This window comes from Canis lupus, chromosome 36 (genome assembly GCF_003254725.2).
Source record: "Canis lupus dingo isolate Sandy chromosome 36, ASM325472v2, whole genome shotgun sequence".
NCBI classification, from domain to species: Eukaryota; Metazoa; Chordata; class Mammalia; order Carnivora; family Canidae; genus Canis; species Canis lupus.
In genome coordinates, this window is record NC_064278.1 from 691785 (window position 1) to 719044 (window position 27260).

The following is a 27260-nucleotide window of genomic DNA, read 5'->3' on the forward strand; positions in this document are numbered from 1 at the left end:
AGAAGAGAAGCAACATAGATTGGTTCTGGACCACGGATAGTGACTATACAATGCAAATTTGGGAACATTTTCTAAATGTTATTGAAATATCTATATAAATTTCTATTTAAAGAGTATATATTTATTTTTAAATCTAGAATTCATCACTTTACTTTCTAATGGAAGACCTTGCAAAAGCCTTGTAGTAAATGTGGCAATACTGTTCAGTATTAATAGAATAATTGGCTTAGAATTCTATTTAGATAGTTCTGTAGATGGTATATTACAGATGAAGTTCATAATTTGTATGTATAAAACTAGTTCCTTTTTCCATTGGCACTGATAATAAAAACTCAATAGTTTGAAGGTAGATAAAAAGGTAGGAAGAAAAGTCCTAGATTATCTACTTCTCAATAATGGGTAGTAAATTACATGCCAGTACATTAATTTATTCAGGGATTTTTTACTTTCTTCTGAAACTCTGGAAATTGGACTGGCAAAAGGCAAAATATTGTGGTAAAATGGAAATTATCTCCTATTATGTTTTATAGGGAAATGTTCTGAATTTGAAAATGTTGGAGTTATTATCAAAGTGTTTTTGAGTCCTGAGAAACAGATCATACTTCTATACCTGTTTCTTTCTTAAGAGCTTCCTACATTTGTCACATCTTAGGCAGTTTAGGACATCTTCGTAGCTGCTAGAGTTGGCTAAGCAAAGTTCAGGCCAAACTAGGAATATAGGATTGAGCTACTTTGTTGAACAACCGGTTGTTCTATCCTCTTCTCCTTTATGCAAAGTTTACGGAGGATTCAGCAGGTGGTTGTTGGCAAGATGATCTTCACAGAAAATAGCATTCATTGCCTATTTAGAGAGAAGGCTATTTAAAAGGCTGGTCACGAAGAGACTGATAAAAAGCCATTTTTCCCCATATGTAGGGATAATTGAGAGAAGAATAAGATGATCCATGCTATTTATTTGGTCCTTATTAAGTGGCAGGCACTTAGTTCTGTCAACTGGGATAATTCTATGGCTAAAGCAGGCAAAGCTCATGGAACTTACATTTCAACGTGGGAATCTGTGTGCTTATGTGAGCATGCATGGCTGTGCCTATGATGGGGAGTAATTAGGTCTAGGAGACTATTCTTAGTACAAATGCTTATTTTGATTATAAGTTAGGACTATCATTGAGTTTAGAGATTTTGGGAGGGGGAAAACAGTGAGACACTTTTTGATATATAGCCAAATGGTGTTGATCACCTTGATTCCTTTTTCTAAGTTGTCCCCATTGCAGAGGAAATGAAATCTTCCTGGGTTCACCTTAAAGCCCAGTTGTCTTTAAAAATTAGCAATAGCATTCACAGTACAGGGAACACAAAAATAGTATCACTTATTGAGTGTCTAGGATGAGTCAAGTATATGTATTGCGTCGTTTATTTCTCAAAAATTCTATTACTGTACTAATATGAATACTTATTTACCACAAATGTGACTACTTCTCAAAGAGGTACATTCCTAAGGTTACATAGCTGCTAAGTGACAGAACTGGCCATTTAATCCATGTTTGTTTTGGTTCAAAGCCTGCAAACTGTTTGGGCCTCCTGAGTCTAACAAGGATGATAATATGTAGATGAAAAACACACACGACTTTGTCTGGATCAATGAGTAAATATGAGTGTGACTTTACACTTACTAATAGTATAATTTGTAATGAAAACGGAAGCAGAAATACCCACCACTTTTGAAAAGCTGATTCTAATATAGTTAACTTTTGCTGTGCTTTCCTTGCTTTAATAAGTGCCTAGAGGCATGGCACTAGGTTTACTATCAAAATTTTAAATCTAATTACTGGAAATTGACATATTTTGCAGATTTGTGTTTGTGAGGGAAATATTATTTTAAAATTTTAATCACTCTGAAAATCACTCACCATGGATTACTGAGGAATCCTTGAAAGTCAATATAACACCTCTATGCCAAATGCATAGAATCCCATTGTATGTTTAATGAGAGGTAGCTATAAAAATTAATTTTTCACATTCAAGAAACTTAAAACAATTACAGATAACTCTGGGAATTCACTTCATGAAAAAGAATTGTATTACAGTTCATATTTTCTTTTTTTTTTTAATTTTTATTTATTTATGATAGTCACAGAGAGAGAGAGAGAGAGAGAGGCAGAGACACAGGCAGAGGGAGAAGCAGGCTCCATGCACCGGGAGCCCGACATGGGATTTGATCCTGGGTCTCCAGGATCGCGCCCTGGGCCAAAGGCAGGTGCCAAACCGCTGCGCCACCCAGGGATCCCTACAGTTCATATTTTCACACAAATACACACATGCATATACTCACATATATAGACATATATACATACACACACATGTATATATATAGTGGCCTCTGTTCAGAGAAGCAATACAAAGATGTCAGCCAAATTGATATAACAGGAAGTCTGGAAAGACATTTGAGAATTGTTTCTTTGTATATTCCTTGGGAAAAGATATGCTTAAGTACTTTTAATTCTGTTTTCTTTACAAAATTGAGTAATTGCTAAAATCTTAGAATATAAATTATGAAAAGCCAATTTCCATGTTTATGGAATTCTTCTCAGAGTATATATCATTAATGTCTTTACGGGTAATAAACTTGATTGCTTTTATATGATACTAATGACTCTTCTAAGGCAATATTACTTCAAAACACTGCTACATAGTCTAACGAGTCTTCCTTAATACTGTCTATTGAGTTTAGAATTATGAGGCCTCTTGTTTCATCATTTTTCTTGTTTTTAATAATCTGCTAAGTTTTACTTCTACACTTGTTATTATTATACTTTACATTTATAAAATGTTTTCTACTTTTCAAAGGAATTATGTAGATATAATATGTATATATGTTATATGTGTTTCTTTTGTATATATCATAATATAATTATTACTTATTTCTGATTTAATGATTTGTTATGCATTTCAGACTAATGAATGAATCTTAATAGCATGTTCATTTCAGGCTAATGAAAAATCTTCATAGCATGTTCTCTTTTTATATTTAATCTTTAGTATAATATCAGCTTCTATTCTTTCAAAATAAAAATATCTTCTTTTTATTTACTTAAATTTTGAAAAATCCTATAAGTTGTAGACATCTTTTCCTATTAAGTGATAGTCATACTTCTATCCTTTGATGTTGAGGCAATTGCCTTTTCACATCAATTTGGCAATGGAGATGGATTTAAAGTGAAACAGATTCTTTCCTTTTCATCCAGATTCTAATGAGATATTTAGTTAAACGCCAAAATTTGTGACACTCCACTTAATTTCTACTTCCTGTTCCTTGTTAAACATTGAATAATTATGAGTTTGCCTTTTTAAAATTGTCTTGTCCAGTACACACAAATTTTGTACATTGTTTGACAACATAAATAATTTTCTTTGAATTGGATAAGACTGAGTAAGAAAATTTAATATGAATCTGGGAGTCTTTTTCAATGTTAGAATTTAAAAAGTGGCTTTGATATATTTCTTTGTTCCTTATATCTTACTTCCTCTGACTCTATGAGACAATGACTTTTACATTTGTGCATTGATGGGGAGAGGGCTCTAGTAGCTATTTGTTGACTAAAGGATTTATGGTTATTATATTTTTTAGTGCGTTGAAGTTATGAGTAAACCTTCAAACAAGTAATTAAAACACACTGGAAAATCCTTCATTACAAGAAGGTGATATTTTAAATATAGTTTTAAAACATGAAAACCAATAAAGTTTACCTACTGTGTAAATATTTTTGATAAACATTTATATTCAAATTTTAAGTGAAAATTATTAGATTCTGAAGTGTGTACATAGTTTTGCCAATATAATAGATTATTCATGAACTTTAATATGCAAGTGAAATGTTATTTACTGGATGATGTAGTTTAATGTATATATTTAATAAATAAATGACTATTATGTGCCAAATGTTATATTGAGCCATGGGAATCAGTGATGCAGCTCCTGCTTTCCAGGAATCTATCTTCTAAAAAGAAATATATATCCATATGGTATACATAAGTAAAAAACTTTTGAGGTAGTGGCTATGTTGTTGCTTTATGGTTTGAACTCCGATGGTGTTCAACATTTGCTTCATATTTGCGTCTTGATTTAATGGAGATATAGAGATGCTAAGTGACAGGAAAACCACCTTCCTTTATGTGAATGACAGCGCTTTTCCACATTGTTCTGTTGTCCATTTATTTACATATCTTTGTTTATGAATGCTGAATAGTAGCATAGTTTTTTACATATTGTCCTACTTTCTACCTATTTATTCATGCTTGTCAATGTATGCTATATAGGCTGGCATGGAGGCAAAGTTGGCTTGGAGGGGGCGCGTGTGTCGCTCTCCGTGGTGCTGAAGATTGTCGTGGGCTGAAATTAGTTGTTTCCTTTCTTTTTTCTTTTCCTTTTTTTTTTGAAAGAGAGAGAGAGAGCGCGGGCAGGGGGAGGAGCAAGCAGACTGTGCTGAGTGTGGGGCCCTATGAGGGGCTGGAGCTCACGACTTCGAGATCAGGACCTGAGCAAAACCAAGAGTCTGGGACTTAACTGACTTAGCCATCCAGTCACCCCATTTCCTCTAATGATTATTGCCCAACAAAGAATTCAGAACAAAGAAAAAAAGCTAGTGGGGAAAGGAAAAATGAAAAAGAGGAAGGTTTACACATGAGATTCAGCCATTGGTTAATAAATGATTGGATTAATTGATTTATTTAACTGAAGTTTACAATAGGTACTATGCTTAGAGTGAAGCTACAATTTTGCACCTCCATTGCTGCCATATAAACCTATACTTTACTCTGGTGCATCCCATTGTATATTGGAGAAAACGGACAAATCACACAAATATGGAAAAATGTAAATTTAAAACTGTTAGATGCTAAGAAAGATCCAGGGCTTTCTGAATCATGAGATAAACTAGAGCAAATGTGAGTATAGAAGTATGGAGCTTGGTTAAAAATTAATTACCTTTCCCACATATTAAATTATTATAAAAGTAATATATTAAAGAAGATAAGGTCTAGAGAATCATGTAAGACTTCCAAATAAAATCTTAAAAAATATTTTAATGAGATCTTACCTCCATGAAATGAACTTTTTAATAACAGGTTTTATATTTGAAATAGCTATTTTTCCTGATTATGACATTTTAAATGATGATATAATAATTATCATCAAGGGTGAGAAAATGTTTGCATAAAGTAGGTATAAAAGATTTTATACCTTTATTTTTATGACAAAATATTTGTCAGTTAGTTACATGGTATTTGAAAAATACTCAGGCTTTATGAGAGCAGTCAATCTGCAGCTGACATGGCTATCACAAAAATAACAAATCAGCATATGGTACAGAATTATTGTATATTTGTGTTGCTAGAACTTTGGTCATTAACTAAAGCTACGCTCACTGGAATCTCCTGCCCAGGCTCCTTGCTCCCCTTTCTGCAATGGGCTATATTTTAAACTACATGCAGTGTCTCTTGGCCACTAAAATAAATATCTTCAAACCATTTCATGAGTCCTTGCAGGCCACTGGGTCTGTAGCTGAATGCTGAGGCAGATGTTCAGACTTAGAAACTTTTTTCTATGTCACCTTCAAGAAGAATGGGACACACTCAGATTCCACTTGTTCAGGCCATCCTACAAAGAGCCCTAAATAAGCTTCTTCTGACCAGAGGCTACCTGTCTATGAACTCTGGCAACTCGAAGCCACCTTACTTGAACACTTCTGATGGTTGAAGTGGTCAGTATATCATGGGCTATCTGTTAACCATTTGTGGTACACTAGCTGGAAAGCTCAGCTCTTAGCCTGTTTCAATTTTCTTCTGAGAATTTATTATCATCTGACATAAGTACATATTTGCTTTTTGTTTAGGACATATTATACTAAAATGTAGCATTCACGAAGGTAGAGTCTTTATCTTTTTGCTCACCATTGTATTCCCAGAGCATGGTGAATATTCAACATATTCACTAGATAAAGGGCTAGACTCTTTAAGTTTCATGAGGGCATTCTTTATGTTCCTCCTTACCTTTCAGTACCTACCCCAGTGCTTAAGTCATTGTATCACACCGAGGAGATAATCAGGATACATACAGATCAGAGAGATTCTTGTAAGACTTGTTAGGGCTTTTAGACTATTTCCTAAAAACAATGAGAGTCCACTGATGTATTATAATTTGTAAGAAGTATTTTTAGATTTTTGTTTTAGAAAACAGAATTGTTGCTTCCTGCATTTCTTATTAATGGCATCTCCATTCTCCTAGTCAACCTATTTTAAACTCTCACAGTAATGTAACACTTCTGTCCTTCACTTTCATTGCTAATAATTTTTCAAGACCTAACAATTTGGGATCCCTGGGTGGCGCAGTGGTTTAGCGCCTGCCTTTGGCCCAGGGCGCGATCCTGGAGACCCGGGATCGAATCCCACGTCGGGCTCCTGGTGCATGGAGTCTGCTTCTCCCTCTGCCTGTGTCTCTGCCTCTCTCTCTCTCTCTCTCTCTCTGTGACTACCATAAATAAATAAAAATTAAAAAAAAAAAAAAAAGACCTAACAATTTAACTTCAGCAATGTCTCTCTCCTCTTCCCTCCCTCCTTCCCTCCCTCCCTCCATCTATCTATATATTTAGATAATATACTTTTTGCTTTCCATTTGGGCCTCAGTTAATCACATGTTGATCAATTGTACCTGCTGAATTTCTGTCTTTAGTATATTCTCCATTTAAATGACTTTATGCTTTATAGATGATTACTTAGGCAATATTGGTCATCCCATTTATCTAAAAAAATATCTTCAATAACTCTTCACTGATTAAAGATAAATTTCTAGCTTTCTAATTGAAAAAAGTACAATATAAATTTTTATTACTTTCAATACTCAGTCACATAAATAATTGCATTTATTTTTCTTGTAAGATAAGCAAATATCGTTTCTCCTCTCATTTTTTATTTTATTTTTAAAAAGATTTTATTTATTCATGAGAGACACACAGAGAGAGGCAAAGACACAGGCAGAGGGAGAAGCAGGCTCCATGCAGGGAGCCCGATATGGGACCTGATCCCAGGACTCCCGGATCACGCCCTGGGCCGAAGGCAGATGCTCAACCACTGAGCCACTCAGGTGTCCCTCTCCTCTCATTTTTTAAATAAAATTAATTCAAAATTTTAAAATGTTGCAAAATTGCCACAAAAAAATTCCCTGGTACTATTTTTCCAAATTTACCAACCGTTAAAATTTGGTTCCATATCCTTAATCATTCTCTCTATAGCTTTACCGAATGATTCTGAATAAAATGTAGCTACCATCTCCTTCTTACCCTTCTTACTTATTACAGTAGCTATAGTAAAATTCTTAAAATTAGAACATTTAATGTTGATTTAAAATAAAATGTAATTTAACATAAATAAGATCTATAGATTGGATATTATGGACTTTATTCATATCTTGCCAATTGTCCCAATAATCTATTTTTTTCCAGTTCAATATCCAATTCTGGATTAGGACTCCAATATCCAATTGCTTCGGACTCACATCTCTTTAATCCCTTGTAGTGTGGGATAGCTCTCCAGCCTTTGACTTTCATCACAATCATATTTTTGAAAGGTACAGACAAGATGTTTTGTTGCATTTTCTTCAATTTGTATTTATTTTTTGCTTTCTTCATGGTTAAAATCGATTCTGCTTTTTTTTTTTTTTGTCTGAAATACTAAGCAAATTACATTGTGTACTTTTCTGTGCATCACATCATAAGGCTCATGATGTCATTGGTGATTTTAACCCTGATCACTTGGTTAAGATGATGTCTACTACTAGATTCATTGCCTACAAGGATTTTTTTAATCCCCTGGTAATTATGAATCTCTGGCAGATTACAAAAATGGCTTCAAGTGCTTCCCGTTTGTGTATGTATTCTTCTTTGCAGTATGATTTTGTAGTTCTTCCCATGAAAACATGGAATGTGTTACTCGATCCTTTGAATCTGGGCTTGTACACATAATATCCTTGAGCTAATGGGACATTGACAGATTTCTGTCAGCATTATCTTGGGAAGTGCTCTACCTTGGAGTTTGCACTCCATTGTTGCTTTTTGGAACTCTGAAAGTACCTTTACTCAAGAAAACAAGGCTAGCCTACTGAAGGATGACAGCAGATTGAACAAAGATGAGCCATCCCAGCCAAGCCCTGCCCCCAATCAACTTGACAACCAGCAGACAAGTGAGTGAGGCCCTCCTAGACTATCCAGCCCAAACTAAGCCAGCCAGAGCAGAAAATTACAAAGATAACCCATAGAATCTTGAGAAATTACAGATGTTTTATTATTTTAAACCATGAAGTTTGGCAATGGTTTGTTATAAAGCAAAAGCTAAGAATTCCCAGGGAGAGGGGTGCCTGGGTGGCTCAATTGGTTAAGTATTGGACTCTTGGTTTCAGCTGAGGTCATGGTCTCAGGGTCATGAGATCAACCCCTGCCTCGGGCTCTGTGCTCAGAGGAGTCTGCAGGAGATTCCCTCTGCCCCTCCCCTGGTGTTCCCCCCTCCCCAGTCAATTAACCAATCAATAAAATCAATCTTTAAAAAAAATAATTCCCAGGGAGATACTTTGGGACTACATAAATATCTTGTTCAACATATAATCTTAACCAACTAGAATTATTATTCTTGCTTGAGTTAAATATTAGCACAAAAGTTGCAAAATGGGGGCAACCTGGGTGGCTCAGCGGTTTAGCGCCGCCTTCAGGCCCAAGTTGTGATCCCGGGGACTCAGGCTCGGGTCCCACGTCGGGCTCCCTGCATGGAGCCTGCTTCTCCCTCCACCTGTGTCTCTGCCTCTCTCTCTCTCTCCCCCTCTCTCTCTGTTTCTCACGAATGAATAAATAAAATCTTAAAAAAAAAATTGCAAAATGGCATTGCTACCTTTTTAAGAGATGAAAAATGTAAGGATGGGAGATTATATGTCTTGAGAGGATATGTGTCTGGTAAGTGGCTATGCCAGCATTAGAACTTCAACCTTTTACTTGCTGGCCCATAGCTTTGTTTTCAGTGTGCCCTGCAGAGGTGAGTAGCCTGATAGTAGAACTGGAACTCACAAGAGGGAGCAATAGAGAGAAATTCCAGAGTGTCCCTGATATTATGAGTGGCATCCTGTGTCCTCACACGTACGCACAGAATCACCTCCGCTAGATGCTTCGTGATCGATAGTTGGAAGGGTGGCGGGATAGACAATATAAGACAAGACAGTAAGTATAGTCATCACATCAACTGAGTAATGATTGATTCACGAAAAGATAACATTTCTAGAAATTTCCTTTTGAGTATAGTTAGTCCAGAATGTCACTGGCATACTAGATAAGAATAGTATGTTTGCACGACACGAATCTTAACAGCTTTATTTTTAAAAATATTTTTATATGTATACTTTTACTGAAGTTTGGTTTGCCAACACATAGTATGACACCCAGTGCTCGTCCCGTCAAGGGCCCCCTCCGTGCCCGACACTGACAGTTCTAAAGTAGCTGTTAGAGCTTCCCCTCGTTTTGCCAAATAAACTGAGAAGAGGCCGCGGAGGCGGCGCAGGGGCACTGGACGGGCGCGGCGGGAAAGGACCCTTGTTCCACCCTCGCGGGCACGAAAACCGAGGCCACAGGAGGCAGCGGCGGCTCGAGGGCAAAGCAGAGGGCTGGGCTCGTGGCGCGCCGACCCGGAGGGAGCCTCCCCCGCCGCGGAGGCAGGAGCGAGCGCTGCGCCCCCGCCGCCCCCGGCCAGCTGCGCCCCCCGCGGGCCGGTCCGTTCCCGTCCTTCTCCCGAAAACATTGCGGGGCGCAGGGGCGCGTGCGCCTCCCGTCCTCGTCCTCGTCCCCGTGCGGGCGGCGCCGGGTCAGGACGCATCCGTGAGGGGCGAGCGCTCGGCCCGGTCCTTGTCCCCGCGGCGCTCCCCGCAGAGACCCCGCACCCCGCACCCCGCGCCCCGCACCCCGCAGGGGCTCGCTGCTGCGCCCCCCACCTCGCCCCTGCCGGCCGGCTTCCGCTCGGCGCCCCGCGGGGGGGGACCCGGGGCTGGGGGGGGCTGGGGGGGGCCGGGGCGCCTGCAAGTACCGCTCGGCGCCCCGCGGGGGGGACCCGGGGCTGGGGGGGCCTGCAAGTATCGCGGGACTTGTGCACAGCGCTGGAGCCGCAGCTCCCGGAGCAGAACAGCCGGAGCGCGCTCGGTGCGCAGCGCCCCAGCCCGGGGAGCAGCGGGAGCGGAGGGGGGAGGAGGGAGGAGGGAGGAGGAGGGAGGAGGGAGGAGGGAGGAGGGAGGAGAAGGAGGGGGAGCAGGGGGGAGGGAGAAGGAGGGGGAGCAGGGGGGAGGGAGAAGGAGGGGGAGCAGGGGGGAGGGAGGAGGAGGGGGAAGAGCGGGGCGGAGGGGAGGGGCGGGGCCGGGGCGCTGCTGACGTCACGCGCCCTAGCCCAGTGAGAGCCCGCGGGCTGGGGCGGCGGGAGGGGCGGCGGCGGGGGCGGGGCCGGGGGCGCGGGGACCGGCGGCGGCGGCGGCGGCGGCGGCGGCGGCGAGCCGGGGTGACGAGGTGCCGGAGCCCCGCCGCCTCCTGCGCCTGGTCGGCCGCTGGCGGAGCGGCGTGCGGGCGCCGCGCTATGAGGGCGGCCCTGCGGCGCGGGCCGAGGCCGGAGGCGGCGCGCTGCGCCCGCGGGCAGGTGTAGGGAGGCGCGGCGGCAGGTGAGCGCGGGCTGCGCGGCGGGGCGGCCCCTGGGCGGGCGGAGGGCTGCAGCCGCGCGGAGCGCCGTTCCGTCCTCGCGGGGCCCGCGGCCACGACAGCAGGTCTCCGTCGCCCTCTTGCTCCCCGTCTCCCGCGGGGCCTCCGTGGTCGGGGCGCGGCTGGGGGCCGCAAAGTCCCGCAGCGAGTGCCGGGCTGGGGGTGGGCCCCCGCGACCCCGGCCCCCCGGCCCCCCGGCCCCCGGGCGCGCGTCGGCCGCCGCAGGTGCAGGTGCGGAGGGGGGAGCGGAGGCGCGGAACTTTGTGCCGCCGCCCGCCCTCCGCCCGCCTTTGCCGCTACTCGGCGGAGCTGCGGGCGCGGGGGCCCGGGGGCACCTCCTCCCCGCGCGGCGGCTGCCCTGGGGCGCGGGCGGTCCCCCGAGGGCCCGCACACCTCCGCGCCGGCGTCTCCCCGACGGCCGCCCCTGTCCTGCCGCGTCTCCGCTGGGCGCCCCGCGGCCTCGCGTTCTGCCCGCGCCGGTGCCTCTGACTCAGTTTCCCCGTCAGACTCGGTCTCCGGCCGCGGCTCCCGCGCCCGCCGGCCCGCCCCTTCGCCCCCCCGGCCCCCCGGGTCTCTCGGGACGCCTCCGCCCCTGCTGCCCCGGCTCGCGGCGTCCGTGGGGCTGCGCTGCCCGCCGCCCGTCTGTCCCTCCCGCACCCGACCGCGAGCACACGGGCCGGCAGGAGGCTCGGTGAGCTGCGCGTGCGGTCGCCCGGGGCGGGGGGCGGGGGGCGGGGGGCGGGGGCCCGGGCAGGGGGGCTTCCCGGCGGCGGAGGAGAGCGCGGGGCCCCGGGCGGCGAGCGCGGACGCGGACTTGCGGGGTGGAGACGCCCGGCTGCCCTGGACGCGGGCGGCTCGGGGCTTCGGGGCCCAGGTCCCGGGGTCGCGCGTGGGCTGCCTCGCCCGGGTCGCCGGCCTCCCCGCCGTGTGGGTGCGCGCGTGTGCCCCGCCCTGCGCGCGCCCTCCGGGGTCCCACCCTGGCTGCTCTGAGAACACTGAGAAGTCAGGTCGCCCTGTTGGTGACCTGTTTCGGCCCTTTCCCTTTCGGGGACTGTGCCCCTTGCCTTCACCCAACCTTCCCTTTTCTTCATCTTGACTTGTACGTGGCCTTGCTAATTGTTTCCTTCCCCGATCTCTATGAATTCCTCCCCCTCTGCAGACTTAGCGCCCTAACATTAAAGCCCTGCCGGAGTGACTTCGCAGATGGATACTTTTGGAGAATCCTCGTAGCCTAAGGAAGGCCTCGAACAGGAGAACAGTGCATTTCTCTGCCCCGTTTGCCAGAGGCCAGGACTGCACATTCCTTCCTATGCCCCTGCCCACCCTCAGCTCCGCTGAGGATTTTCTCTGGCTGCTCCTGCTTGTTTGAGTAAAAGCCCTTAATTCTCTGTTCGTGTGATGCTCATCCCATTCCAGGGCTTAAGCTGCTGCCTTCAGTAGAGGCACTGTGTCTGGGATTAGGTTTGGGGAGGAAGAAAAGGAAGCTTTTGCAAAGCAGGTTCAGTGCTGCTGGTGTAGACGGATTCCGGACCTCGGAGTGGCGCGTGGACGGCCGCGGTCCCGCTGTGCAGACCCCGGCACGGGGGGGGGGGGGGGGGGGGCGGCGCCTGGTGAGCGCGGGAAGGCCGCGGTGCGGCGGGATGAGCGCAGGCTCTGCCCAGGGGCCCGCGCACAGGAGGTTGGATTCTGCGGCCTTTTCTTTCCTTTTCTGTTTCCTTTAGTCTTTTTATGAATGGGATTGAGGACTAGCAGAAGGGACGTTGAAACAAGACTCTTCGGTGCCTTTTTGGTTCCTTCACCGCTTGCATTCGCCCCCTCGCAAGTCTGTAGCTTGGCTGATGCTCTCTAACAAGTCACTGCGGAATTGAAGAGATGACTTTAGGGACTCTTAGGCGTAGCATCCCCTAATCCTCCTACCTGAGAGTAAACCGGAACGTGACATCGTTTGTTAGTGAAACTTTTATGTGGTCTTTCACGTGTGAGAAGTTCCCTTAATGTAAACAGATCTGTCAGCTGAAAATACTTGGGGGCTATAAATTGATCTGCAAACTGAATCATTTGCCTTAAATAATGTATAGGCTTCCGTACTGCTTCAAATATGTATGAGAGGTGTGATACTACGTGCATATGAAAATTTGCCCAAGTACCTGAAAATGTAGAGCCTCCTGATACAAGGTACCGGTAGGAATTCAGAGGCTGTACCTGTTGTTGTTCTTTTGTTTTATTCAGTGCTGCTTTTTTATGATAGGGCAGTCACTTCTTAAAACATTTGGGGATTTGCCATGAGTATCGTACAGGAGCATATTCAAGGCCATTTTGTTTTAAAAATATCATTCACAGATCACCTGACATCGTATCCAATGTTTTATATTTAAAAAATAGCAAAGACAGAGCAAAGGTGGAAATTCTGATACTGGTTGAAATGTATTCTGATTTCTTACTGATAATGTGGAGACGTTTTTAACTTTTTAACTTCATGTGCATTCACTTCAGGCTAAACAATTTTATCAGAGTGAAATACAATGTTTCTGTTTTGCTTACTTGGTTTTTAGAAGTGGTAGTTCGTTTTTTGTTTGTTTGTTTTTTTGTTTTGTTTTGTTTTGTTTTTTCCCCCAGAGAAGTGGTAGTTCTAACAGGAACATTTCTATGCAATAGAGGTTGTGCAGCTTTTAAAACTTGTCATTTTAGGGAGAGGGTGACAGAAAGCAATAAATGAGTATTTTTATTCTTTCTGGTTGGACGAATGAAGAGAACATTGGTGTTTCTGAATAACACCACGTATAAGTAAGGGATATGATTGAAAATAAAGTATGAATAAAGTCCACTGAGTGAAATAAATAACAGTAGTATATGACTTTGATAAGGGTTCATTGTTCTTTATGAAAATGAACAGTCCCTATAGTTTTATCCTTTATCGGCTTTGTTAGATATCGCAATCTCAAGCGGCACCTCTTGCCTCTTGAATAAACAAGAAATTCTTGACTGGGAGTTTTAATTTATCATCTTCTTGGGTTTGCACTGCCATCAGTAGTAGGAAATGTACACATCTTAAATCTAACGAGGCCTTACAGGATCACTACTTTAAAGTCTGAGTGACCATATGCCTAATTATTCAAAGAATTTTAACTGGGTTTTGGTTCTCAGTCCTTCCGTCTGCTCGTGTCATCAGAATAAACACATGTGAAATATCAAATCAAGACTCCTATTGACTTTGACAGTCTATCTGATGGCCTTTCTTACTATCACCTCCCTACCCACTCACCCACACAGACATACTAAGTATATGTTCAAACACATATATCACATTTAAATATCTGCTGTAATAAATCTTTTGTCATTTTAACAGATCAGGCTTTTTTGAAAGATGACTATATCTTTAAGTAATCTCTGTGCCCAACATGGGGTTCAAAATCACAACCCTGAAATGACCAGTCACATGCTCTAGTGACTGAGTCAGCCAGGTTCCCCAGGTTATACTTCAATTTACAATTTCTGTCTTAAAGCACATTGTTTAATTAAGGGTATCTGCTATTCAATTACAGGCATATGTGTTTTTTGAAGAGTCCAGCTTTCTACTGTGAAATTTAATACGGAAAAAATTCAAAGAAATTTGTGAAAATGAATGCATACATTAATTCAGTAGCAGTTGGTCATCCATTTGGGGTGTTATAAAGCGATTATCTTCTAGAGCAAAACGGAAATCAGTTGGACTTTATTCATTTGATATTGTTTCTCCTAGATTCAGATTTCAACCTATGTGTATGCTTTCAATGCAGTATATTATAAAAATATTTTTAATGAGTCTTTGCTTGATTACCAAGAAATAATTACAGGTGGCTAAAGATACCTGTGATGAATGTATGTTCCCATTCCCTTGTAAATGAACTAGCTAAAATTCATTTTTAGCTAAGAGTTTTCTAATTTTCTTTTCCTTATATGAGTCAGGACCTGTTTGTTTAAGCTAAAATTCTTAATTTAGAAAAATTTTAACTGCAGATTATTAAGAGATTTCTGGGGCCCAGCGTTTAAAATGTAAGTGAAAGTAGGGAGATGTGCCTTTCCTCTAGGGGCCCAACTTCACTCAAGTGTGCACATGTAATTATTGTCTTTATGAACTCCTGGATTCTCTCTTATGTTTACTACATAAACAGTAGACCTAAAGCAAGATACAGAATATCACTGGTTAAAAATTGTTCTATTTTAACGGTTAATCCTCCCATTATAGCTTGAGAGGGATGTAGAGAAAATTGTGACTGTTACCATCATAGATAAGAACACTTGTGATCATATTTTCTGTGATGTGAGAAAATTAAAACGCTGCTCATATTAAATATTCAGACTTCCTTTGTATTTTTTTTTTTTTTAAAGAACTGCTTACTGTTAAGATAGATGGGAACTGTCCAAGATCTAGCATAGCAGGGTTTTAACATGATGTGGAATTAATTAGGGCTCTGCTTGATACATTAAACTACATTGATGTCACTTAAATCTTAATTTAAGCTCTCATAGAACATTATAGGAAGTGTGATTAAACTGTTAGTTGGCATTTTGGTGTTCATAATACAAGTGCTGAGTAGCCACTCTAAACAGAAGAATTTAAAGCAAACCCTGCATATTCAAAATATTCTAAATTACACCTCAGAGATAGTAGTAAATGTCAACTTAATCTCTTGCCTAATATTAATTGCCTTGATATTATAAGCACAGCACCTCTTTTTTTGTTAAAAAAAATGGATTTTGACATATGGGGAGGATTATGTTCTCATAGATCAGAAGCATAATAACTGACTTAATTTCCTCTTGAGGTTTTTATTATATAATTAGTTTCAGATGGAGAAAATGAGATTTATATGACTATCAGGACCCCTATGCAATACTGTCATTAATCTAAGGAAAGAAAAATGGGAACAAATACTTGGAAATGAATCTACGTGAAGGTATAGCCATTTAAAAATGGCAAATTGAGTTACACACGGAGAAAGTAACTAAAATCTGTTGGATTCTTATTTTGTCCTTGTACTGTGGATAAATGCCTAATAAGTCGTACCACATCTTATCCTCATAACCATATGAGTGGTAAGTAGTGTGACTGTCCCCACTGTATAAGTGAGGACTCACTCACTCAGAATCACAGAGCTACTATATATTAGTGTGAGGGGTCACACCAGGTCTCTGTCTCTGATGCCAAGGCTCTAATAGTTCTTAGGCTGACATTTTCACTGATTAATAAATTTTTTTAAAACTTGACTGCCAGCCTCCATGTGAACATTTTCTTTTGCATGGTAAGAATGATTTAAAAAGTCTACTTATATCACCGCTGTGTTATAAAGAGTAGACACTTGTACACCAGCTAAGAGGGCAGAACTGAATATCAAAATATAGTTCTTAAAATGGAATAAATTTAGCTTTCTCTGCGTTTTTCTACATTGCATTTATTTTTCTAATTTAGCAAAGACTGATGAAAATTGTATCACAGTCTGGTAATTTATTTCACCGCATTCTGTAGTGTGTGCTGGGAAAGCCCTCTTAGTCTGAGCCACTGCAGCATCCTGTCCTCCGCGCAGCCCGTGCCCATGGAAGCGCAGACGAGCGTGGTGGTCACATCGTGACATAATGAGACGTACACGACCCTTACAGCTATCCATTCTCTGACGAGTCGCCAGCCTGGGCAATGGAGTTTGGATCCAGGAGAGAAACTAGTCATTGGTCTCGCCGCAGTTTCCTCTGGCGATGTTTGTGGAAGGATTGGAGAACTGGAGGGGACTCGATCCTTCCTGGTAGTTAAACTGCAAATCACTGTCGCTGAGACCATGCCAGTCTGTGTCCTGGGACGGGAGGGGAATGCTGGGCCGAAATAAAGGAGCGTGTCTCAAGAGCTTACTCCTCTGTCCTTCCTCCGAACTGGAACTGGTGCATTCGGGCCTTTGGGGGTCATCTTGTTCCTTTGTCACTTCTTTGTTTGCCTTGGTGAGAACAAATCAGTTTTGCTTTAGGTAAGAAAGACCATTGCAAAGGTAAACTTCTAACTGCTTTTCTAAGACTGACCGATGCTGTCAAAAGCTAGCTTACTTTGGATAGTGACCATTGGGGCCATTGAAGAGGGAAAAAATGCCGGTGAGGGTATGTGAAATGTAGCTAAATTGACCTAAGGCATCATTTAATGTCCTTGCTAACAAACCAGTCTGACATTGAAATTACCTAAAGCGGTTTGTGTGCGTGTGCATGTGTGCGTGTGTTTATTTTAATAGAGATTGTCAGATCCCACCGATACAGGTTCTCATTTGCCTGGGATGGGTTTACAGAATCTATTTTTAGTGTCAGATAGTTCATCATTTTTCAAATTTACTGATTTTTATTTATTAAAAAAAAAGATAGAAATTACTATGTTCTGGACACTAAGTGCTTTACAAATACCAATTCATTTCATCATAACCCTCCAAAGTACATTTTATTAGTACCTCCATTTTACACACAAGGAAATTGTGACCCAGAAAGGTTAAGTGAATTGTTCCAGACTAAGCTGATGAGCGACAGGGCAGGGACTATACTATTTTGATGACATGATTAACAAAACAGTTTGCTTTACGCCATAACACTCAAAGTAGCAGCATTGAGAATGGAACCGAGATTCCTAGGTCTTGTTTCCTATAGGAGTAAGTTTTGCCTTTAAAAATGAACGAAGAGAAGCACCTGGGTGGCTCAGTCGGTTAAGCGTCGGCCTTCTGCTCAGGTCACGACCTCAGGGTCCTGGGATCCAGCCCCACTTTGGGCTTCCAGCCCAGCAGGGGGAGTTTACTTCTCCCTCTCCCTCTGCCTCTGCTGCTGTGCTCTCTTTCACTCACTGTGTCTCTCAAATAAATAAATAAATAAATAAATAAATAAATAAATAATCTTCAAAAAATAATGAAGAAAGAAAACCTGACCAACAAATCAGATTTCTAGAGTGGGAAACTAAAAAAATGTTTATGTTATAGAAGTCATAGCACTGGATTAAGAAAGATGGTTAATTATGAAGGAGACAATGTGGAAAAATCGGAGTAGATTTCTTCAGTAACATTGTTGTCTCTATTTAGATGCAGACAACCCCCAAATCCCTCATCCCCAAAATAGGAAGAAATTAAGATATAGCAAGAGACGGGAAGAAAAAATTTAAATCCTTAAGTCATTAAGATTTCTCCATATAGACTTCAATCTGTGAGATTTGTAACTGACCTAATAAGAAATAGCTTATTTTCCTGTGATATTGCTGATAAAATGTTTAAATTACATTAAGTCTTTATGAAAGGATTGAGGAAATCCTGCTGAAATCTCTGGCTTTTCTTTTTTTTTTTCCTCAAGTGTTTTAAGTTTTTTTTTTTTTGTATGGCGGCATATCTTTACTAATTTGTAATCACTAGTAATTTTTAAGAACTGATGTATTAATATTTGATACAATAAATTTTCTCCTTTCTATTGTTTACTATTTTCGTTTAATGCATTAGGACAGTGTTTTAACGATTTTTCTTTAGTCTTTAAAAAAATAAGTACTATTTAAAACTGACAATTGATTAGATTATATAAATTATTTCAATTAGATACTCTCAATCATGAGTCATTCCATGTGCCTGGTTTTTTTAAAACTAAAATTTGCACTTAAAAACAGGACTCTATTCTCAGAGTCTATAAATGAAATGAAGGTTTATGGGGTTACTAACTAGCCTAGTATCAAAAGTTAGTACAGTTTTCCTCCTTTTCTCAGAGCAATTTTCAGCTCTTTTTTTCTGAATCCACAAGGCTTGTCTTTCTTTGATTCTCTTGACAGTTCAGTGTTAGATGGGACTATATGTCATTTGTGCTGAAAAAAAAAAATGTTAGAAGTCAGACTGTCCAGGAATATGGTTCAGATCTTGCACATCTCCTGTAGGTTGTCCATGTGCCTCTGTATTTTCTTCTTAAGTAAATAATGTGCTTATTTCCCAATACTCTTTTTCTTTTCCCATATCTTTCCCTTTGTCCTCCGTCCATTCCTTTCTTCCTTCTTCATGGTGCTCTCTACTCTAAACAATGTTTGTTCTATGGCTTAATAAATCCACATGTAGCAGGGCTAGACTATTAGTGCCCTTGATTTGTTAAAAAAATTAAAAAAGAAAAAGCTACTATCCATTTCATCAGTTAGTTCTGAGCAGGTAAGAGACAGACGTTCTGGCTTTTGCATCTGGGTCATTTAGCAGGAGGCTGGGGATGTTAAATTCACATCTCATTACCTTTGTCTACTTTTAGAATTGTGTGCTTGGGCCCTGTGGTCAGTTGGCAGTTGGCTGGCCCGTGGCTCCAAGGGAATGCTGTGTTATTTGAGGGGATGCCAATTTCAGTCGCCACATGGTTTCTGCATTTCTTGGTCAGACTTTCTGTATAAAACACCCAGTATGTGTTTTATTACTAACCCTCGGCTATGGACTTTGTGTCAAAATTTATTATGTTATTAACTGATAGATTGTGAGAGCAGTTTTAATGATTTATTTTCTGTGGCTCCCACTCCCTGATTTTGGATAGTGTTTCCTCTATTTGATAAATGTAGAGAAGACATTTTGTCACAGATTTTTTAAGAGTTTTATTGTTGTGCACTAAGTTGAGATGAATCGTAGGTAATTGGATGGTGCAGCTGAATTAACACATTGAATTGCTAGTTATGAGACACTTCATTTACTCTTGCAGACAACAATAGGCCCATTTTGCTTCTACAATGCACAAATTCTTATTATCTATATAAAATTCTAATTCAAGTGGGATAACGTGTATGCATCATTTCCATTCCTTTTGTAAGGAAAAATAACCTTCACAAATGTAAGATACTTGCAACTATCTCATTAAATAATTTTGAACGTCAATAAATTTTTCTTTCTGAGAATGTTAATCAGTTGTCTCGTTCTCCACAAAAAGGATAGAGTATAAGGCATTTCATAAACATGAAATCAGTAGTATTGCTTTTACTTTGTGTACCTTAAGACCTGTGCAGTGCGCAGTTTGCATTTTTTCAACAGAGAGCCTTGTTTGAATCGTTAAGGACAACGTTGCCATCATGACTATGCTGATATTCAATAGTGTAATAATTTTGTCGGTTCTTGGGTTCTTTCATTTAAAGCGTTTTAAGCGTAGCTTCTCTAGGTCAGTGGACTTGCTTTTAAACAGGTGAGTATACATTTTAAGAGGAAGGATTGATACGTATTTTTATTTTATTTACTATATATCCTCTTGAAACCTCATTAATTTAAGCATTAAAGAGTCAAAAAGATATAAGACTGTTAAAAATTGGATGGAGTAAAGCAAGGCAGAGGAAACAAAGATATAGGAGAGTGGCCTGAAATTGTGGAGGGAGCCACTGTGCTCTAAACAAGTCCCCAAAGACTTCAAGCTCTACAATGCCAAGAAAATAAAGGACAGAAGTGAGACACTGGGGCTGACACAGAATAATTAATCAACTGTATAGTTGGAATAATCAACCTACTATGTACCAATTCTGTTTCATCCCTATAAGAAGTGTTTTTTACTAACCGTCTCATTTATACCCCTTAGTACATACTAGTGAAATTACTTAAATGGCTGAGGGACAGTAAGGGCAACTAGGGTTACATCCTAGAATAAAGTCCCTTTTATTTTGGCACTTAGGTTCTTCAAGCCTAGTGATCATCAACTTATTTATCCCACAGCAAAGTCTTTTAATCAATAGGACCCACTCAAGTACAGAGGACTCAGTATTTTCTATTCCTTCTTTCTTAATTATAAAATAACAACCATGGATTACCAGACTTTTAATAAATAATTTAAGAAAAAAATGTTAAGAGAAGTCTGCAACATGAAAAAGACCAAAATAACTGAAAAAATGATTAAAAATAAAATGACCTTGCACGGTACAGATAATTAAAAGATCATAAGAGAGCTAAAAAACATTAGAATTCTTGAAGAGGTGCAAGAAATATTGCATTCATAAAACAAGGGTTGATATGCAAGAGACACAATAAACGAACAAGAAAAATTATGGAAATTAAAGCTTTTGAAATCAGTAGTTTAAGGGAAATTTTGTAATTTCTAATAAAATAACAATGCAAATGAAAAGAAAAACAATGCAAAATGTAAGAGTTGTGGTGAATGTCCCGGAAGTGTGACTTCCTAGTAGAGTTCTGTAAGAGAATAAAAAATATAGTAGAACAAATATTAAAGAATTAATATGAGAATTCTACACCATGGTGGTGAAGGAAGACTCTGAATGCACCTTTTTGCCTGGACACACCATATCTTCAGCTACGTAAGAATCATTTCCCTCTAAAAAGGTTCTGAAAACTACATGAACCCCTCTACATTGGAGGATAAAAAGACCACTTTGAGAAGGTAGGAGAGGCAGTGACATACGTAGCCAAAACCACACCCTCGCATGGCCACACCCAATAGGGAGGGATCTTACCAGTGCAGTACTTCTCCTGAAGGATCAGGGGGTTGATGCCTCACATCAGATACCCCAACTCCCCATGATCCATGCCAGAGAGATGAGTCCACAAAATGAGAGTGAGGCCAATGTACAAAGGAGCCAAAGTACTGTAGGAAACTGAGACTCCCCTTTTAAATGGCTCATGTGTAGTCTCACTCACCTCAGACCCAGTGAAAAAACAGCAATTAGAAAAGCACGTAGACTGCATGTGAAGATTTAATTGCTGATCTGAAAGCCTCTGTTGGAGGAACAAAGGACAGTTGAAACTCTCCCCAGAGATGAAGGTGCTGGCAAATGCTGTTTTGCACTTTCCAAACTACCCTGCCAGCAGGTGGGTGAGCTCACACATTGCACCCTCCCACTGCCTTGCTAAGTCAGCCAAGGGCTAGCAGTCATGGCGCTATCTGCCTTGTGAAGCCAGAGAGCAGGAGTGGTTGCAGCACTTCCCCTCCCTGGCTGGGTCAGGTGTGTATGAATTGTTGTGGCATTCTCCTGTTCCGTAGCTAACGTTGGTTAGCTGGATGGTTGCGACACTCCCTTGCTCCTTGGCTAAGTTTCGCAAGTATGAGTGATCATGGCATTCTCCTACTACTAGCTTGAAGGCAGTGGCAGTGCTCAGGCAAAAAGCGCTGTCCCACTATTCCTAAAGCCTATGGGCATGCATACAGACATTTTCATGCTGCCTTTTTGAAGTCAGCAAGTGTGCGCTACCCTATACTCTCCAGCTGCCCATAAGCCAGTGGATGCATGCAGTCTCTAAAAGGGGAGGCCTCTTACTTGCCTGGCCCTAGTGGCCAAGGGGGCTGGCATTCCTGAGCTCCATGGGAATGTAACATTTGGAAAGGCAGTTCTTGGCAGGCTACCACCTTCAGAGCACTGCACAAAGAGCAGACTGAAACATAAATGCAGTCTTTCTGTGAAAAAGGCCGATTAGTCTGGAGCTTCAGCTAGAGGGACATGTTTCTGTTTCTGGTTTTATGCATGTTTATAGATTTAAAGAGTGCTCCCAGGGAATGAGAACAGGGAAAAACCATCCTTCTATTCTTTCTTGGCCTTGTTACATCATCCTAGAAAGGAACTTATAAACTTATCTGGAGTCCTGGTTTTTGGAACTATTATCCAGGGACACCTGCAGATCTGGCCTAGAGACATCAGGGATTACAATTGTGGCACCATAGGACTATATATATTTGCATACTTTGAAAGCTACTGAGTGAGCATCTGACTTGCAGTCAGTCTGAATGAAACTAGGTGTTAAAGGAGATTACTTCCCTTGGAAAACTGACAGCTCCTTCCATACTCTCAAAAATGGGAGCATATCAAGAAAAAATTGAGTAGTTTAGATAGTTTTGAGAGACCAGCAAAAGCTAGGGAAAGGTTGAATGAGAAGTTTCATCACCTACATAAGGACACACATTCAAGACCTAGAGAGGTAGCTGTTTCACCTAATATATATATATAAACAAACAAAGAGAGTCAAGGAAAATGAGGAAACAAAGAAATATGTTCCAAACAAAAGAATAAGTGAAAACCTCAGAAAAAGACCTTCGTGATATGAAGATAAGTATTTTACCTGATAAAGAATTCAAAGTAAGGTTGTAAAGATACTTACCAAACTCTAGAGAAGAATGAGTGAACACAGGACATAACAAAGAACAAAGAGATAGAAAATGTAAGAACTAAATATAAATCACAGAGCTGAAGAATATAGTAACTGAACTGAAAAATTACACCAGAAATGTTCCGTGCTAGATTGGTTAAGCAGAACAGACCAGTCAACTGGAAGACAGGACAGTAGAACTCACCCAGACAAAGCAGCAAAGAGAAAAAAAGGAGTAGGAAATAAAGATGACCCAAGGGACCAGTGGGGCCTCAAGTGGAATAATATTCACTTTGTAGGGGCCCCAGACGTAGAAGAGAGAAAGAGGGAGAAAACTTATTGGAAGAAATAATGTCTGAAAACTTCCCTATTTGGCAAGATTAGTATTCAGAACTGAAGGAGAGAGAAAAGTTTTCCAGATGAGCAAAAGTCAAAGGAGTTCATCACTATTAAATCATTCTTCTAAGAAATATTAAGGAGGCTTCTTTAAGCTGAAAAAAGATGGCATTAATTAACAATAAGAAAACATCAAGTAAAAATCTCACGGGAAAATGTAAAAATATATGAAGGAAAATGGATTAAATACTTATTAAGCTAGTGTGAGGGTTAAAAGATAAAAATAGTAAAATGAAAGCCACAGTAATTAGTTAAAGGCTACATAAAATACAAAGATGTAAAATGTGACATCAAAAACATAAAATGTACTGGGGGGTGGTGGTGGTAGAAATGTGGTTTTGGAATGTGTTCAAATTCATGTTACCATTAATTTAAAATATAGTATTATATACAGAGAATGATATATGTGAACCTCTTGGTAATCACAAAAGAACTTCTAATAAATACACAAAAGAGAATGCAAAAGGAAATGCAAACATAACACCAAGAGTCATCAAACCACAAAAGATGAAAGAAAAAGAGACTAAATTAAAAGACACAGAATGGACTAAAAAAAAACATCTATGTGCTGCTTACAAGAGACTCAATTCAGAAATAAGTACACACAGAGATTGAAAGTGAAAGGAAGGAAAAAAGATTCACTGCAAATGGAAACAAAAAGAAAGCTGGTGTAGCTACATGCTTATCAGACAAAGTATACCCTGAAACATACCAAAAACCAAAGAGGGGTGTTGCATAATGATAGAGGGGTCAGTCTAGCAAAAGATATAATATTTATAAATATGTATGCACCCCAACATAGGAAGACCAAAAATATATAAAGCAAATATCAACAGACCTAATGGGAAAAATTGAGAGCAATACAATAATAGTAGATTACATCCCCACTTATATCAGTGACTACATCATTCACACAGAAAATCAGTAAGGAAACCTTAGCCTTAAAGGGCCCATTAGAACAGATAGACTTAATTTATACAAAACATCTCCTCAAAAAACAGCAGAATATACATTCTTCTCGAGTGCGCATGGAATATTCTCCAGGCTGTATCACTTGTTAGGCCATAAAACAAGTCTCAATAAATTCAAGAAGTTGGAAATCATCAAGCATCTTTTCTGACCACAGTGGTATGAAATGAGAAATTAATTACAAGAAGAGAACTAGAAAAACTATAAATATACATGGAGAGGGCAGCCCCGGTGGCGCAGCAGTTTAGCGCCGCCTGCAGCCCAGGGCGTGATCCTGGAGTCCCGGGATTGAGGCCCACGTCGGGCTCCCTGCATGGAGCCTGCTTCTCCCTCTGCCTGTGTCTCTGCCTCTCTCTCTCTGTCTCTATGAATAAATAAATTTTAAAAAATCTTTAAAAAAAAGTTTTAAAAAAATAAGTAAATATATGTGGAGATTAAACAACTTGTTACTGAACAACTGCTAGGTCATAAAAGAAATAAAAGGAGAAGAAATGCTGAGTGACAAATGAAAACAGAAATCTGACATACCAAAATCTATAGGATGCAGCAAAAGCAGTTCTAAGAGGGAAGTTCATAGCAACAGGCTTATCTCAAGAAACAAGAGAGATATCAAATAAACATTTTGACTTTATACTTTTATGAACTAGAAAATGAGGAACAAAGCCAAAGTTTAGTAGAAGTAAGGAAGTAATAAAGTTAGAACAGAAGTAAATGGAATAGACACTAAAAGACAATAGAAATGATAAAACTAAGAGCTGATTCTCTGAAAGATAAATAAAATTGGTGAGGCTTTAACTAGACTCATCAAGAATAAGAGAGGACTCAAAGTCAGAAATGAAAGAGAAGTTACAACTGGTATCACAGAAATATGCAGGATCATAAGAGACTACTATGACCAATTATATGCTAACAAATTAGACACCTAGAAGAAATGCATACATTTTTAGAAACTTACAACCTTCTAAAAAGGAATCATGAGGAAATAGAAAATCTCAATAGACCAATTACTAAGAAGAAGATTTTGAATAGTAATAAAAGCCTCAATAAACAAAAGTCAAGGACCAGGCTGCCTCAGAGGTGAATTATACCAAACATTTCAAATATTTAATGCCTATCTTCTTAAACTCTTCCAAGAAATTAAAGAGAAGGGAAAACTCCTGAACTCATTTTACCAGTCCAACATAACCCTGATACCCAAACCAGACAAGAATACCATAAAAAAAGAAAATTGTAGACCAACAGTCCTGATGAACGTAAATGCAAAAGTCCTCAGTAAAATATTAGCAAACCAAATTGGGTTTAGTGATGATTAGTATTATCATGCACCATGATCAAGTGAGATTTGTTCCAGGGATTCAAGGATATTTCAACATCCACTAATCAAAGTGATTCACCATTTAACAAATGAAAGATATAAACTATATAATCATCTTGATAGATGTGGATGAAATATTTGGTAAAATGCATCATCCATTTATGATAAAAACTCTCAAAAAAGTAAGTATAAAGGGAACATATCTCAACATAGTAAAGACGATAGCTGACGAACCCATAGCTAATATACTCAATAGTGAATATCTGAAAGCTCTTCCTTTAAGGTCAGGAACAAGACAAGGATGCCCAATCTCCTGACTTTTATTCAACATGGTATTAAAAGCCCTAGCCAGAGCAATTACGCAACAAAAAGAAGTAAGATGCCTCCAAGTTGGAAAGGAATTAGTCAGACTGTCACTATAGATGATGTGATACTATATATGAAAAACCCGGGACGCCTGGATGGCTCAGAGGTTTAGCGCCTGCCTTCGGCCCAGGACGTGATCCTGGAGTCCCAGGATTGAGTCCCACGTCGGGCTCCCTGCATGGAGCCTGCTTCTCCCTCTGTCTCTCTTTCTCTCTGTCTCTCTCTCTTTCTGTCTCTCATGAATGAATAAAATCTTTAAAACAAACAAACAAACCCTAAAACCTCCACCAAAAAAAAACCTGTTAGAACTAATAAGTGAATTCAGTAAAACTGAAGGAATGAAAATCAATATACAAAATCTGTTGTGTTCTTTATACATTAATCATGCACTAACAGAATGAGAAATCAAGAAAATAATTCCTTTTATGGTTACACTAGAAAGAATAAAATGCATAGGAATACATTTAAACAAAGAGGTAAAAACACACTGAAAAGCATATAAGACATTGATGAAAGAAATTGAAGAAGATACAAATAAATGGAAAGATAATCTATGCCCATATATTGGAAGAATCAATACTAATATTAAAATGACCATACTACCCATAGCAGTGTCTAGATTCAGTGCCATTCCTGTGAAAACCTAATGGCATTTTTTGCAACTTGAACAAATAATTCTAAAATCTGTATGAGGGCAGCCCGGGGTGGTTCAGCGGTTTAGTGCCCCCTTCGACCCAGGGCCTGATGCTGGAGACCCAGAATTGAATTCCATGTCCGGCTCCCTGTGTGGGGCCTGCTTCTCCCTCTGCCTGTCTGGCTGTCTCTCTTTCTCTCTCTCTCTCTCTCCCCCCTCTGTTTCTCATGAATAAATAAAATCTTAAAAAAATAAAATAAAATCTGTATGAAAGCACAGAAGACTCTGAATAGCCAAATACAATCTTGAGAAAGAGGAAAGAAGGCCAGAAGCATCATGCTCCCTGATTTCAAAATATACTGCAAAGCTATGTAATCAAACAGTATGGTGTGGGCATATAAACAGACACATAGATCAATAGAACAGAATAGAAAGCCCAGAAATAAACCCACCTATATATGGTGAATTAATTTATGATAAAATGGACAAGAATATATACTGGGGATAGCATAGTCTCCTCAATAAATGATGTTGGGAAAACTGTACAGCTACATGCAAAAGAATGAAATTGGATCACTCTCCTCTCCTATATACCAAAATTAACTCAAAATGGATTAAAGACTTCAGTGTAAGACCTGAAACCATAAAGCTCGTAGAAGAAAACATTGGTTTTAGCAATTTTTAAAAATGATCTGACTCCAAAGGAAAGGGAAACAAAAATAAAAATAAGCAAATAAGACTATATCAAACTAAAA

General features: G+C 40.5%; 2 protein-coding genes across 5 annotated transcripts in view; one reads left to right on the plus strand and one right to left on the minus strand.

The window, feature by feature from the left end:
- Nucleotides 1–27260, plus strand: part of GALNT13 (polypeptide N-acetylgalactosaminyltransferase 13) — a 541363-nt gene that overhangs the window by 19349 nt on the left and 494754 nt on the right. The window contains exon 1 of one of the 4 annotated variants that reach the window (XM_049106172.1): nt 10202–10220. The exons of 1 other annotated variant lie outside the window; for it this stretch is intronic. The gene's annotated coding sequence lies outside the window, so the exon portion shown is untranslated. Of the gene's footprint in view, nt 1–10201; nt 10221–10596; nt 10727–27260 lie in introns of those variants that run through there. 2 more of the 4 variants (XM_035698788.2, XM_025471164.3) reach the window with 2 other exon arrangements.
- On the minus strand, nt 9433–16408 carry LOC112674635 (collagen alpha-1(I) chain-like). The gene is made up of 3 exons (XM_049106122.1): nt 16258–16408; nt 10566–11923; nt 9433–10068 (listed from the first exon to the last, which is right to left on the minus strand). The coding sequence occupies exons 1-3, from the start codon at nt 16406–16408 to the stop codon at nt 9433–9435; spliced, it is 2145 nt and encodes a 714-aa protein (XP_048962079.1).

Excerpts from the sequence above, each read along its gene's own strand:
- LOC112674635 (XM_049106122.1), bottom strand. The coding sequence starts at position 16,408 with ATGGATAGCTGTAAGGGTCGTGTACGTCTCATTATGTCACGATGTGAC. Across the intron at positions 11,924-16,257 it reads AGCACACACTACAGAATGCG|TCTGCAGAGGGGGAGGAATT; the intron begins GTGAAATAAATT and ends TAGGGCGCTAAG. Across the intron at positions 10,069-10,565 it reads TCCGGCACCTCGTCACCCCG|CCCCGGGTCCCCCCCCGCGG; the intron begins GCTCGCCGCCGC and ends AGCCCCCCCCAG.